This window comes from Odontesthes bonariensis, chromosome 21 (assembly GCF_027942865.1).
Source record: "Odontesthes bonariensis isolate fOdoBon6 chromosome 21, fOdoBon6.hap1, whole genome shotgun sequence".
Lineage (NCBI taxonomy): Eukaryota > Metazoa > Chordata > Actinopteri > Atheriniformes > Atherinopsidae > Odontesthes > Odontesthes bonariensis.
Genome location: NC_134526.1, coordinates 32,597,296 through 32,611,262, shown reverse-complemented (window position 1 = coordinate 32,611,262; position 13,967 = coordinate 32,597,296). Strand labels below are relative to the sequence as shown.

General features: G+C 46.0%; 1 protein-coding gene across 2 annotated transcripts in view; it reads left to right on the top strand.

Moving 5' to 3' along the window:
- The window catches only part of aldh3b1 (aldehyde dehydrogenase 3 family, member B1), a 25,326-nt gene extending 11,393 nt beyond the window's left edge, over positions 1 to 13,933 (top strand). For both annotated transcript variants that reach the window (XM_075454262.1, XM_075454263.1), the window contains exons 5-10: positions 333 to 418; positions 561 to 642; positions 838 to 1,230; positions 10,277 to 10,443; positions 10,528 to 10,627; positions 12,461 to 13,933. In XM_075454262.1, coding sequence (XP_075310377.1) covers positions 333 to 418; positions 561 to 642; positions 838 to 1,230; positions 10,277 to 10,443; positions 10,528 to 10,627; positions 12,461 to 12,648 — 1,016 coding nt within the window. In that variant the 3' untranslated portion in view covers positions 12,649 to 13,933. The remainder of the gene's footprint in view (positions 1 to 332; positions 419 to 560; positions 643 to 837; positions 1,231 to 10,276; positions 10,444 to 10,527; positions 10,628 to 12,460) is intronic.
- Positions 13,934 to 13,967: the final 34 nt, after the last annotated feature.

The window sequence follows — 13,967 nt, the reverse complement described above, 5'->3', positions numbered from 1 at the left end:
GGAAAAAACGTGGCATGGCTGTTTGAAGATGCAAAATAAGGAGGCCCTTAAACAAACAATGGGCTGCATGGTGGAGTCACCAGAAGAAGGCCACTGCTACGCCAGTGCCACAAAGCGTTCTGCTGCGGCAAACGGCACCGAGACGAGCCTCAAAACTTCTGGAGCAAAGTTATTTAGTGTTTTGAGACCAAAAATGAACTGTATGTAGAGAGATAACTACCATTTATGTTTTATCATTGGAGCTTCAACAAATAACTTCCAAAGTGTATAAATGTTACTGCTTTCAACTTGGTCACTAATGTCTCTCCCGGATGGTTGATGTCTCTGACTAGGAAACTGTGTGGTCATCAAGCCTTCAGAGATCAGCTCTGCAACAGACAGTCTGGTAGCAGAGCTAATCCCCAAGTATCTGTCTCAGGTAAAGCAACTTTGTTGAGTGATCAGAGACACTGAAATGGAAAATTCCCACTTTGTAAAAGAACCCAGATATTAGTAAACAGTATGTGTTTGCCCGGAGACGGTGGAACCTGGCCCAGTGAATTCTAGTCTTGCTTCCTCAGGACTGCTATGCAGTTGTCCGTGGTGGAGCAGAAGAGACCAAGGCCCTTTTGCAGAATCGATTCGACCACATCTTCTACACGGGTAAAAGCCTCAGTGTGCTCTGATGTCATGGTTTCTAATGTCCAATAACCTATGTCAAGAGTATGTTTAAAATGGGTTCAATTGTACAACATTTACACTTGTCATAGGTCAGATTTGAGATAAATAACCGAATTCACCAGTTTCTTTCAGAATGTAATGTGGTGCAACCACTGACCTTTCAGCATGGCCTTTTAGGTTCTCAGACTGTGGCCCGAAGTGTTGTGCAGGCGGCCTCGCTCAACTTGACACCAGTGACTTTGGAGCTGGGCGGCAAGTCTCCCTGCCTCATCTATGGGCGGGTGAACATTGCTGCTGCTGCTCACCGCTTGGTGTGGGCCAAGTTCTTTAATGCTGGTCAGAGCTGCGTGGCTCCAGACTACGTGCTGTGTTCAACCGCCACCCGAGACGCCCTGCTGCCTGCGCTGCGCCTGGTTCTGGAGGAGTTCTACAGCAAGGAGCCGCAGAAGAGTCCCGACCTGTCCCGCATCGTCTCCCCCCGACACTGGACCCGTCTGATGGGACTGCTTGGAAAGACCAGTGGGAAGGTTGTTGTGGGAGGAGAGAGCGACCAGGAAGATAAATACATAGGTAGGTCCCGAAGCATTATCATTACCATTTGGTGTATAATAATATATATTAGGCAGTGGTTTCTGTCCACTGAGCCAATATGATAAACAGCTGTATTCCTGCTCTCACACAGCTGCCGGACTGAGACACTTATTCAAGTTAAACTGAACACCAAACAAACATTTTGTCAATTTGCTTGACAAAAAATAGCCGTTAAGGTCCCATTATTAAATCCAGGTCATTCACTGTGCTGAGCAGGTGCTCATTTAGCATGTTGAATCAGCTGGAAGACATTCTGATGTGCACGAGCAGTGCCGACAGTGCACGGAACATTGAAACACACCTTCTCTGACAGCTGGGTGTCAGTTTGATGTATATGCTTCACTATCAGAAGGCCCAGATTGCACTGATTGCAGTAGTGAAGTCCAGCTCTTTTTTTAAATTTTTTTTTATTTTTGGGGGGCTTTTAATGCCTTTAATGATAGGACAGTTGGAGAGAGACAGGAAGCAGGGGGCAGAGAGAGGGGAGACATTCAGCAAAGGGCCGCTCGGTGCGGGATTCGAACCGGGGCCAGCTGCAGCGAGGACTGTAGCCTCTGTACATGGGGCGCCTGCTGTACCCACTACGCCACCGACCACCCCGAAGTCCAGCTTTTTTTTAATCTTAGGCAGCTGGCAAAGGTGAAGCCCTTCCTCGCACGCACGCACTTTGAAACAGTAATCCACGCCTTCATCACATCTCGGCTGGATTACTGCAATGCACTTTATCTTGGAGTCAGCCAGTCCTCCCTCGCACGTCTCCAGTTGGTCCAAAATGCTGCCGCTCGCCTCCTAACTGGAACACCTAAGAGGGAGCACATCACTCCCATTTTAGCCTCCCTCCACTGGCTGCCTGTGCATTTTAGAGTCCATTTTAAGATTATTTTATTTGTTTTTAAATCTTTAAATGGACTCGCCCCGCCTTACCTCTCTGAGCTGCTCCATGCTTATGCTCCTGCCCGGTGCCTCAGGTCAGCTGATCAGCTGGTCCTGGAGGTACCGGGGGCTAAACGGAAGCTCAGAGGAGACAGAGCCTTTTCCGCTGCCGGTCCGAAACTGTGGAACGACCTCCCATTTTATATCAGACAGGCCCCTTCACTGCCCATTTTTAAAACTCGTCTTAAAACCCATTTTTATTCCCAGGCTTTTAACCCAGCATGAGACTCTCAATCTGTTATTGTTTTTATTATTTTAATATTGTTGTTGTTTATTGTTGTTTTTGCATTGTTCTTGTGTTTTATGCCTTGTATTTTGTGTTGTACAGCACTTTGTTTCAGCCACAGCTGTGTTAAAAGGCTATATAAATAAAGTTGAGTTGAGTTAATTGGTCAAACAGAGGTCAGAGGTCAAACAGAGGTTATACAGAGGTTATACAGAGGTCAAACAGAGGTTATACAGAGGTCAAACAGAGGTTATACAGAGGTTATACAGAGGGTATACAGAGGTTATACAGAGGTTATACAGAGGTCATACAGAGGTCATACAGAGGTCATACAGAGGTCATACAGAGGTTATACAGAGGGTATACAGAGGTCATACAGAGGGTATACAGAGGTTATACAGAGGTCATACAGAGGTTATACAGAGGTCATACAGAGGTCATACAGAGGGTATACAGAGGTCATACAGAGGTCATACAGAGGTCATACAGAGGGTACACAGAGGGTATACAGAGGTTATACAGAGGTTATACAGAGGTTATACAGAGGTCATACAGAAGTCATACAGAGGTCATACAGAGGGTATACAGAGGTCATACAGAGGTCATACAGAGGGTATACAGAGGTCATACAGAGGGTATACAGAGGGTATACAGAGGTCATACAGAGGGTATACAGAGGGTATACAGAGGTTATACAGAGGTCATACAGAGGTCCATACAGAGGGTATACAGAGGGTATACAGAGGTCATACAGAGGGTATACAGAGGTTATACAGAGGTCATACAGAGGTCATACAGAGGGTATACAGAGGTTATACAGAGGTCATACAGAGGTCATACAGAGGGTATACAGAGGTTATACAGAGGTCATACAGAGGGTATACAGAGGTCATACAGAGGTTATACAGAGGTCATACAGAGGGTATACAGAGGGTATACAGAGGTCATACAGAGGTTATACATGCCATTGCCATGGTAACAAACATGGCGAGAGGACGCTGGCGCATTTTGGCTGCCGCTTCTCCCTCTAAAAGCTCTCTCTTTTGCTGTTGTTTTTTGTTTTTTGATATATTTTTTTTAGTCACTACTTCCAGTAGCTACCTACTTTTTTAAATCTGCTTCTCAACCGGCTGATCAAAGCTAACTTTTACGAAATTATTACGGACTATCTACCTCCCTGGATCTCACAAAACAAACTCACACGGTGTTGCTGGGCAACTGCTTCAAAACCCCTCTCGGTGCCGAGTGCGTTAGCTCGGTCACTTACCGATGTTTAAGAACTTCTACCTCTGGATCCATCGCCGTACGGCTAAAGGTTAAAGGTAAACCCGGAGGGGCCTCCCCTTGTACCGGTGCGGCTAACTGGCCCTCTCTACTGGCCGGGGCCAGCTGCCTTCCTTTCCGAGCTATACCTAGCCCCCGTTCAGCAGACGTCTTCCATCGCCACTCGGTTGAGGGTAGAGATCCGGGCAGATTTCCATCTGTCTCGGTGCGGTTAGCTCCTGGCTGGCTGGGACGGCTGCCTCCCTGAGCTGGCCGGCTTTGCGTTTGTCTGTGCCTGAATTAATTTCGGGCCCAGGCGGGCTGGTCTCTCCATCTGCCACGCTGTGGCTGTTGGTCCTGGTCCATCATCTCTCTTTTTGCGCTTTGCAGCCGCCGCCCACCTCCAGCAGTGTTTGCCTCCTCACAGCCTCGGTCATGGAGCTCCGCTATACATCCATGCAGCTCCGCCAGCTGATTTCCCAGTTGCCCCCTTCCACCGAGCTCACTGCCACACTGGAACTGCACCGACTTCTTCTCCGTCCTCGCTATATTCACCGAGGCTCCCGCCGCAAGTTTGTTTTTGGTTCCGCCACCATGGGCGGGATTCCGTCGCTGTGGTCTGACCGCAGCTCACGCACCGGCTCCCGCACTTCCTCATCGCGTCATCACAACAACACACGTCATCTGAACGGGCCAAACGCCAACACCTGTAACCTCCGCCAGAGAGTAAAAGGGCTGTGCCTCCGCCCTATCCCTACTTCCGCCCCATCAATTCCAAAACAAAAGTACCTGAAACTCGCCCTCTTCAACACAAGATCCCTCAACAATAAAAGTCTTATTCTCAATGAATTTATCATCGACAAACAACTCGACCTTCTCTGTCTAAATGAAACCTGGCAAAAACCCTTGGATTACTTTTCACTCAACCAAACTACCCCTGCTGGATTTTCATACCTGGACAACCCACGTTCCGAGGGCAAAGGAGGGGGCATTGCTGCCATCTACCATCACGACCTCCAACCCCGCCCACTCTCCATCCCTGCCGCTAAATCTTTTGAACACCTGGCTTTCAAACTCCCTGGCCCTAAACCTCTCATAATTTCAATTATCTACCGCCCCCCCAAGCCCAATCCATTATTCCTATCAGACCTCTCTGAATTCATCACTGCACTGTCCTCCATCTCGCCATCTGTTTTACTCCTTGGTGATTTCAACCTCCACATTGACTCCCCGGACTGTAAACATGCCATGGACTTTCTGGACCTACTCAACTGCTTCAGCTTCACCCAACACATCAATTTCCCCACCCATAAAGGTGGACACATCCTAGATCTGGTTTGCTCTACCGGCCTCCACATACACAACATCTCCAGCACCGACCTCTCCATCTCCGACCACCTGGCCATCACACTCGCTATTGACATTCCTGCCCCCCAACCAAAACAGGACCGCACAATAACTTTCCGCAACCTGAAGTCCGTCTGCCCAGTCGCTCTCTCCACCTGCATATCTAGCACTCTCTCCGGCCTCCCCCTCTCGACCAATCCAACCCCCATGGACCTAGTCAACATCTACAACAACACGCTGTCTACCTCTCTCAACAAACTGGCCCCCCTGAAAACCAAAACTGTCACTTTCATTCACTCATCCCCATGGTTCACCCCGGAACTTCACAAACTTAAAAAACAACTCAGACAGTTAGAACGATTAATCAAGAAAACCGGTCTCACAGTTCACGCCCTCGCCTACAAAGATCTTATGCACCTCTACAAATCTGCACTTAACAAAGCCCGCTCTGTTTACTATTCTGGCATCATTCACTCTGGATCCTCCAACCCACGCACTCTCTTTTCAACAATAAACAAACTCCTCAAACCCCAGGACAATATCTCATCCACATTCACCCCGGAAAAGTGCAACAACCTCCTATCATTTTTCCACTCTAAGATCGATAACATACACAACCAGCTTGTCACCCTCCACTGCCATCACCCCCAACTCTGAACCTCCATTTCCCTCATCCCCCGACCACCAGCTTTCCATCTTCTCCCCTATAACCACAGCCGACCTCTCCAAAATACTCTCCACCATGAAATCATCCACCTCCCCCCTGGACCCCATGCCTTCTGAGCTTGTCAAAGCCTGTTTCACCTCCCTCGCCCCACTCATCACGGACACCATCAACTCCTCCCTTACCTCCGGCACCGTCCCCTCTCCTCTTAAACTTGCTGCCATCACCCCCCTCCTTAAAAAACCTGGCCTTGACCCTGACGACCCCAACAATTTCAGGCCCATCTCCAACCTCCCATTCCTCTCAAAAATTCTGGAAAGAGCCGTCGCAGCACAATTAAAGCAATACCTCCTCTCCAATAACCTGTACGAAACATTCCAATCTGGCTTCAGAACCCATCACAGTACTGAAACAGCACTTTTAAAAGTCACCAATGACCTCCTACTCTCCTCCGACTCCGGCTCCCTCACCATTCTCCTCCTCCTCGACCTCAGTGCTGCCTTCGACAGCATCAATCACTCCATCCTCCTCAACCGTCTGCAAGCCATTGGCATCATCAACTCCGCTCTCTCCTGGTTCACCTCCTACCTATCTGAAAGACTCCACTACATCTCCATCAACAACCACAAATCCTGCACCGCCCCTGTCTCACACGGAGTTCCCCAAGGCTCAGTGCTCGGACCAATCCTCTTCATCCTCTACATGCTCCCACTGGGTCACATTATCCGCCACCATGGTCTTCACTTCCACTGTTACGCCGACGATACCCAGCTATATATCACCACCACTGCCATTACTCCTGCCATTCTCTCCACCCTCACCAATTGCCTAACTGACATCAAAGCCTGGATGAATCACAACTTCCTCAAACTCAACAGCAATAAAACTGAAATTATAATTTTTGGCCCAAAATCCACCCTCCCCACCTCCCAGCATTTCTCACTCTGCATTGATGGTCACTCCGTCACTCCCTCCCCCCTGGTCAGAAATCTCGGCATCATCATGGACCCCACACTCTCCTTCAAATCCCACATAAACCAGGTTACTAAAATAGCCTTCTTCCACCTTCGCAACATTGCACGCCTTCGCCCTACTCTCTCCCCCTCAGCTGCCGAAACACTTGTCCATGCCTTCATCACCTCCAGACTCGACTATTGCAATAGCATCCTGTATGGCCTCCCCTCCTCTGCTCTTCAAAAACTGCAATATGTCCAAAACTCAGCTGCCCGACTGCTCACTCACTCCCCCTCCAGAGAACACATCACTCCCATCCTTCAACAACTTCACTGGCTTCCAATAAAACAGCGAATCAACTTCAAGATCCTTCTCATCACCTACAAAGCCCTCAATAACCTTGCACCTCCATACCTCACAAACCTCCTCCACCCCTACTCCCCCACTCGACATCTCCGCTCCTCTGATGCAAACCTCCTCACTCCCATCACCAAGACCAAGTACCGCACCCTTGGGGACAGAGCGTTCTCCATCGCTGCCCCTACCCTTTGGAACTCCCTGCCCCCCACCATCCGGAACTCCGATACACTCCCCTCATTCAAAAGCCAGCTCAAAACCCACCTGTTCAAAATCACCTACAACACCTGATAAAATGTTCCTCTCCCCCCCCCCCCCCCCCCCCCCCCCCATGTGCCTAAAGTCTGTAACAGTGTTTTTCTCTTGTTTATAATGTCTTGTTTTTTTTTTTTTTGTCTATGCTTTCTGTTTGTTCCTTATGTAAAGCGTCTTTGAGCATTTGGAAAAGCGCTATATAAAACCTATGTATTATTATTATTATACAGAGGTCATACAGAGGGTATACAGAGGTCATACAGAGGTTATACAGAGGGTATACAGAGGTTATACAGAGGGTATACAGAGGTTATACAGAGGTCATACAGAGGGTCATACAGAGGGTATACAGAGGTCATACAGAGGGTATACAGAGGTCATACAGAGGTCATACAGAGGGTATACAGAGGGTATACAGAGGTCATACAGAGGGTATACAGAGGTCATACAGAGGTCATACAGAGGTTATACAGAGGGTATACAGAGGGTATACAGAGGTCATACAGAGGTTATACAGAGGGTATACAGAGGTCAAACAGAGGTTATACAGAGGTTATACAGAGGTTATACAGAGGGTATACAGAGGTTATACAGAGGTTATACAGAGGTCATACAGAGGGTCATACAGAGGGTATACAGAGGTCATACAGAGGGTATACAGAGGGTAAACAGAGGGTATACAGAGGTCATACAGAGGGTATACAGAGGTTATACAGAGGGTATACAGAGGTTATACAGAGGGTATACAGAGGTTATACAGAGGTCATACAGAGGGTCATACAGAGGGTATACAGAGGTCATACAGAGGGTATACAGAGGTCATACAGAGGTCATACAGAGGTCATACAGAGGGTATACAGAGGGTATACAGAGGGTATACAGAGGTCATACAGAGGGTATACAGAGGGTATACAGAGGTCATACAGAGGTCATACAGAGGTTATACAGAGGGTATACAGAGGGTATACAGAGGTCATACAGAGGTTATACAGAGGTCATACAGAGGTTATACAGAGGGTATACAGAGGTCAAACAGAGGTTATACAGAGGTTATACAGAGGTTATACAGAGGGTATACAGAGGTTATACAGAGGTCATACAGAGGGTATACAGAGGGTATACAGAGGGTAAACAGGTTATACAGAGGTCATACAGAGGGTATACAGAGGTTATACAGAGGGTATACAGAGGTCATACAGAGGGTATACAGAGGGTAAACAGAGGTTATACAGAGGTCATACAGAGGGTATACAGAGGTCATACAGAGCTATACAGAGGTCATACAGAGGTTATACAGAGGGTATACAGAGGGTATACAGAGGTCATACAGAGGGTATACAGAGGTCATACAGAGGTCATACAGAGGTTATACAGAGGTCATACAGAGGTCATACAGAGGTTATACAGAGGGTATACAGAGGTCAAACAGAGGTCAAACAGAGGTTATCCAGAGGTCATACAGAGGTTATACAGAGGGTATACAGAGGTTATACAGAGGTCATACAGAGGGTATACAGAGGGTATAAAGAGGTTATACAGAGGGTATACAGAGGTCATACAGAGGGTATACAGAGGGTAAACAGAGGGTAAACAGAGGTCATACAGAGGGTATACAGAGGGTATACAGAGGGTATACAGAGGTCATACAGAGGTCATACAGAGGGTATACAGAGGTCATACAGAGGTTATACAGAGGTCATACAGAGGTCATACAGAGGGTATACAGAGGTCATACAGAGGGTATACAGAGGTCATACAGAGTTCATACAGAGGTCATACAGAGGGTATACAGAGGTCATACAGAGGTCATACAGAGGGTATACAGAGGTCATACAGAGGTCATACAGAGGGTATACAGAGGTCATACAGAGGTCATACAAAGGGTATACAGAGGTTATACAGAGGGTATACAGAGGTCATACAGAGGGTATACAGAGGGTATACAGAGGTCATACAGAGGGTATACAGAGGTCATACAGAGGTCATACAGAGGGTATACAGAGGTCATACAGAGGTTATACAGAGGTCATACAGAGGGTATACAGAGGTCATACAGAGGTTATACAGAGGGTATACAGAGGGTATACAGAGGTTATACAGAGGGTATACAGAGGTCATACAGAGGTCATACAGAGGGTATACAGAGGGTTCCTGTTCTTGGTTCCTGTTTTAATCGAGCCACTAAGCAGGCAGCCTGCACACGTGTGTCATGTTGAAGAAGTAAGGACAATGTGGCCAACAGGTGAAGAGTTTCAGGCACTTCATGGAAAGTGTCTGCTGTGGAAAACAAAAGCTCCAACCATGTGACACCCTGAATGCAGCGCAAATGCTGCAAACATGCCTAAATAATAAAACGTGCCTCAACTCCACCTTGACCAAGGAAATTTGTTAACATATCATCTGATTGTTGTCTTCAACATCCACACCACCTGCGCTGCTCTTTCACTTCCATTGTACATGCCCTCATTAGTTGGTGTTCACTAACTTGGAGGTGGAGCTCTGAGAGACATTCTGAACAGTTGGAGTGGATGGAGCTCAGAAGGAATTCCAAATGGGACTTTGATGGTTTGATCCCTGACTTCTGACTCCTGAGACTTGGCCTGTAATACTGTACAGGCTCAATGATGTGTGTGAATGGGTGAATGCGGCTTGTAGTCGTTGACAGGACTATAAAAAGTGCTAGATAAGTACAGTCCATTTCTCATTTCAGCATTCACAAGTCATGGACATAAGTTCACATATTATACTCACAAAATCCTTTTGGAGGCACCAAGTCATACGATACTTTTATGGGTAACAGCTGGAAAAGGTTTTCCACATGTATACTGAGATAAACCATGTTACACAGGTGGAGAACACTCTGATACACACTGCAGTACTCTGACTGAATCTGTGTTTTTCCAAAGAAAACATGCTTTAATCTTGAAATGGCTGGAGTCTAAGTTAAAGTTGGCTAACCACATCCCAAGTCCTGAAAATGAAAACAGTACTCAATGCTTTCTGGTCGGTCTGTGTGCTTTCTGTAGCTCCCACGGTGGTGGTGGACGTGGCTGAGGATGATGCCCTAATGGCAGAGGAGATCTTCGGCCCCATCCTGCCCATACTGACTGTCGAGTCTCTGGAGAAAAGCATTGACCTGGTTAATCGTGGAGAAAAGCCTCTGGCTCTCTATGTATTCTCTGATGAACCTTCAGTAAGGACACATAACTCTAACTGCTTCCAGCCATGGAAACATGTTCACTATTTCAATTGACTGTATTGTCCTTCTTCTGTGAAGGTTGCAAAGACAGTGATGGAAAACACCAGCAGCGGAGGGTTCTGCTCCAATGATGGAATCATCCACATGACCCTGCCGGGTCTACCCTTTGGAGGAGTAGGTAGGTGCTACCCTGTTGACTTGAACCAGGATTAGTTCAGACAGAATTTAAGGGCACTGATTGGTGCAGCATAAAATCTGTAAATGTGTGGATAATATGTCTTATCAAAGGAACAAATGAAACCAGATTTGTTTTAAAGTAAAAAAGGTAGAAAAAGTCCAGCTTTGGTTTCCATCACTTTTATGGACATACAAACACCAGTTTCAAAGGAAACCTTGCTTGTCAGTGTTAGAGACGTTGGATATTTATCCTCAGAATAAGCATCCATGGCTCTGATAACAGCTCTGTAGACTCTGCTCATCCTGGGAGAAAGTTTTACAAGATGAACCACTTGTTAAGCTTAGTCCAGCCAGCTTTTATGTGGTTTATGTTTGGTTAATGACGTATGACCGTCCTTTGCTTCTTCTCCAAGTAGTTTTAGCATAGCCTAAAGACGTGCCTGGGCTGGAAAACTATCAGAAGAGTTTCTGAAATGTACAGCATGACACTGCAAGATGTACTGATATCAATATTGTTTCAAGAGTAAGCAAAACACCCTAACACAGCTGATTCTCCCCAAAGCTTAACAGTAGGAGCTACTCTTCATGCTCTCTCTGGCAAAAAACTCAAACGTGATGGTCAGACCCAAGCTGGGGGGGCAGATGTGGTCTCTGTGTATCCTCATGTGGGGGCAGAAGTTGGTGAGGCCGAGTTAAGGTGCTGCTGGGCAGCAGGGGTGGGTACACTCAGCAGGGTGGGAGTCTGCTGAGTGTTGATCTGAGCTGAATGCACTGAAATACATGTTCAGCTCATATATTCAAAATTTAATTCAATATATTCAAATTTCCTGAATGGCATGCTACAATATATACACACATATGTGTATATATTAGGGGTGGGACGATATGCTTTGGTCACGATTCGAAGGTGCCGATTCGATTTGTATCACAATTCTTGATAATTGCGATTTCTACAAGTATTGCGATTCGATATAATCAGTAATTGCAATTTTCTTCCTCCTTAAAAAACAAAAAAGTTTAATCATACACTTCTAGAATGAATGTCATTCCCATAAACAATGCACATCAGTCTGTGTCAGTCAGTCAGTCCAGCAGCTGACATTTATTTCAACTGAGACAAAAAGAGGTACTTAACATGTACAGCATTTTTTAAAGTTTACAGTTACAAAATGAATTGAAATGTCCACACAGCACAAATGTGGGCTAGTTTTAACATAACTTAATGTAATGAATTGATGAAGTTTTTCTGGACACGGGTATGACGTAATATAATCGATTCAGGGGAGAAAAATCAATTTTTAAAATCATCCCATAAAAAAATCGCGATATGTACATGAATCGATTTTTTCCGCCCACCCCTAGTATATATACGTATGTACTGTGTATATATATGTATATGTATATATAATAAGTAATAATAAATATATGTGACTGAGTTAGCATTCTAAGTTTAATTATAGGAAAACCTATGCTGATGTGTGGAACTACATCAAAACATTCAAATGTGTCAGACCACCATGTGGATTTATGGGGGGATGCAAGGGTTAAAGGTCTTTCATTATATGTGATAAATTATTGAAAGGAAAAAAGGTTTGCATTTAAAAAAAGATGGTGTGACATTGACTGACAAATCAGTGTCAGCAGAAACAAGATATTAGATGTTCTGTTGTATTTTAACGCAACAGAACATTTGCACTCAGCAACTGTTATATTATCACTTCCAACAACACCTTCATTGTGGCTGAGACTAGGGTCCGGTCCCTTATCTCCTGCCTGAAAGTCGTACGTTCTCAGTCCGGCTGTTTGCCTGACTGGTTTTCACTCGCCCATCCAGGGGCCAGTGGTTGGGGTAGCTACCATGGCCGCTGGGGCTTTGAGGCCTTCAGCCATCGGCGGGCCTGCATGCTGCGTGGATGGACTTTGGAGAGACTCAACGGCCTGCGCTATCCACCGTACAGCGAGGACAAGCTGAAATGGCTGCGTTGGACCACCTCTGCCAGGAACAGCTGCTCACTTATGTGAACATGTATGCTTGTTTTATTATATTCCTCACGTATGAACAATGACAGCCATCTACACTGTGAGCTGTGAAAGCTTCATTACACCTTACGAGTTTCCATGGCTGTTTAGGTTTAGGGATACACATTAATTTCTAATGTTTAAATGCAAATTGCTGTCTGAGAAGGTTTGTGCCAAAAAAGAAAAAAGCTTTTATACCATGAAGGCATGTGAACGAGAACGTGATCATGTGTATATTAACATAGCTCTTTGGCATCCATCTTCACACAAAGCAGACCTGTGACACTGTGATAGATGTAAGTTTATACACTGCCTAGTTCAAATAAAATGAACACCCAAGTATTTTATTGAGCCACCTTTAACTTTGACTGCAGTGCACATTCACCTTGTGGCACTAATTCTTCCTCAACATCTTGCATTGATGATGGAGTTGGAGCACTGCATCATCATCTCCACAGCATCCTAACGCCTCTCAGTGGAGTTGGAAGTCTGGACTCCGTGGTTAGCTGAGCTCACTTTTTGGCACATAACATTGATGAAGCTCGACCTAACAAGCCCAGATCATGATGCTGCCACCGCAGGTTTGTACAGCAGACACAGGGCACGATGGGTGCAGCACTTAATCCACGCCTCTGGGTCCCCCGATGCTCCCATCACTGGTGCAGCGGTTCCATTGCTCCAGAGTCCTACCTGTATGCTCTCCAGAAAACTTCTCTCAAAGCCAGACAGCTGGTAGGTCCCAGTACTTTGAATTGTCTTCACACTGGAAGTGTGGAAATGCTCAACATAGCTGCGCATTCTGATGATTTTCTTCCATTTTTCTCAAACATTTAAGTGATCTCTGACCGTCCAAGATGTTTTCTGATCACATTTCCTCCGGTTCACCACTATCCGTCCAGGTTATACTAATGTGTTGGACAATCCTTAACACACTTTGAGTTGGAACAGTAATGGCCTCACTGGTTTGGTGTGCTTGAAGCAGACCAATATTTGGAACCTCATTTCCCCAACCACAGGATGTGTGTGGGGGGCTCCTCTCTGCCTCAGTTCAGGTGGGATAACTTGTTCAGCTCACACCTGTTCACTTCATTCGATCCAGGTGATGACCTTTATTCTGAGCCAGGCAGTGCATTTACAGTGATTTAGTAAAATATCCCATGCTGTATTTTCTCCTGTTTTCCATCTCCACTGGATACTCAGTTTTTAACCTGCTAATCTCCTATGGCTCATCTTAGTTTTTTGCATTGAGATGTCGTGTTGTTTTATACAGCTGTCTTTTAAAAACCTCTGCCTGTGTGTGTCGTCTTTGGTCAGTTGGTTCC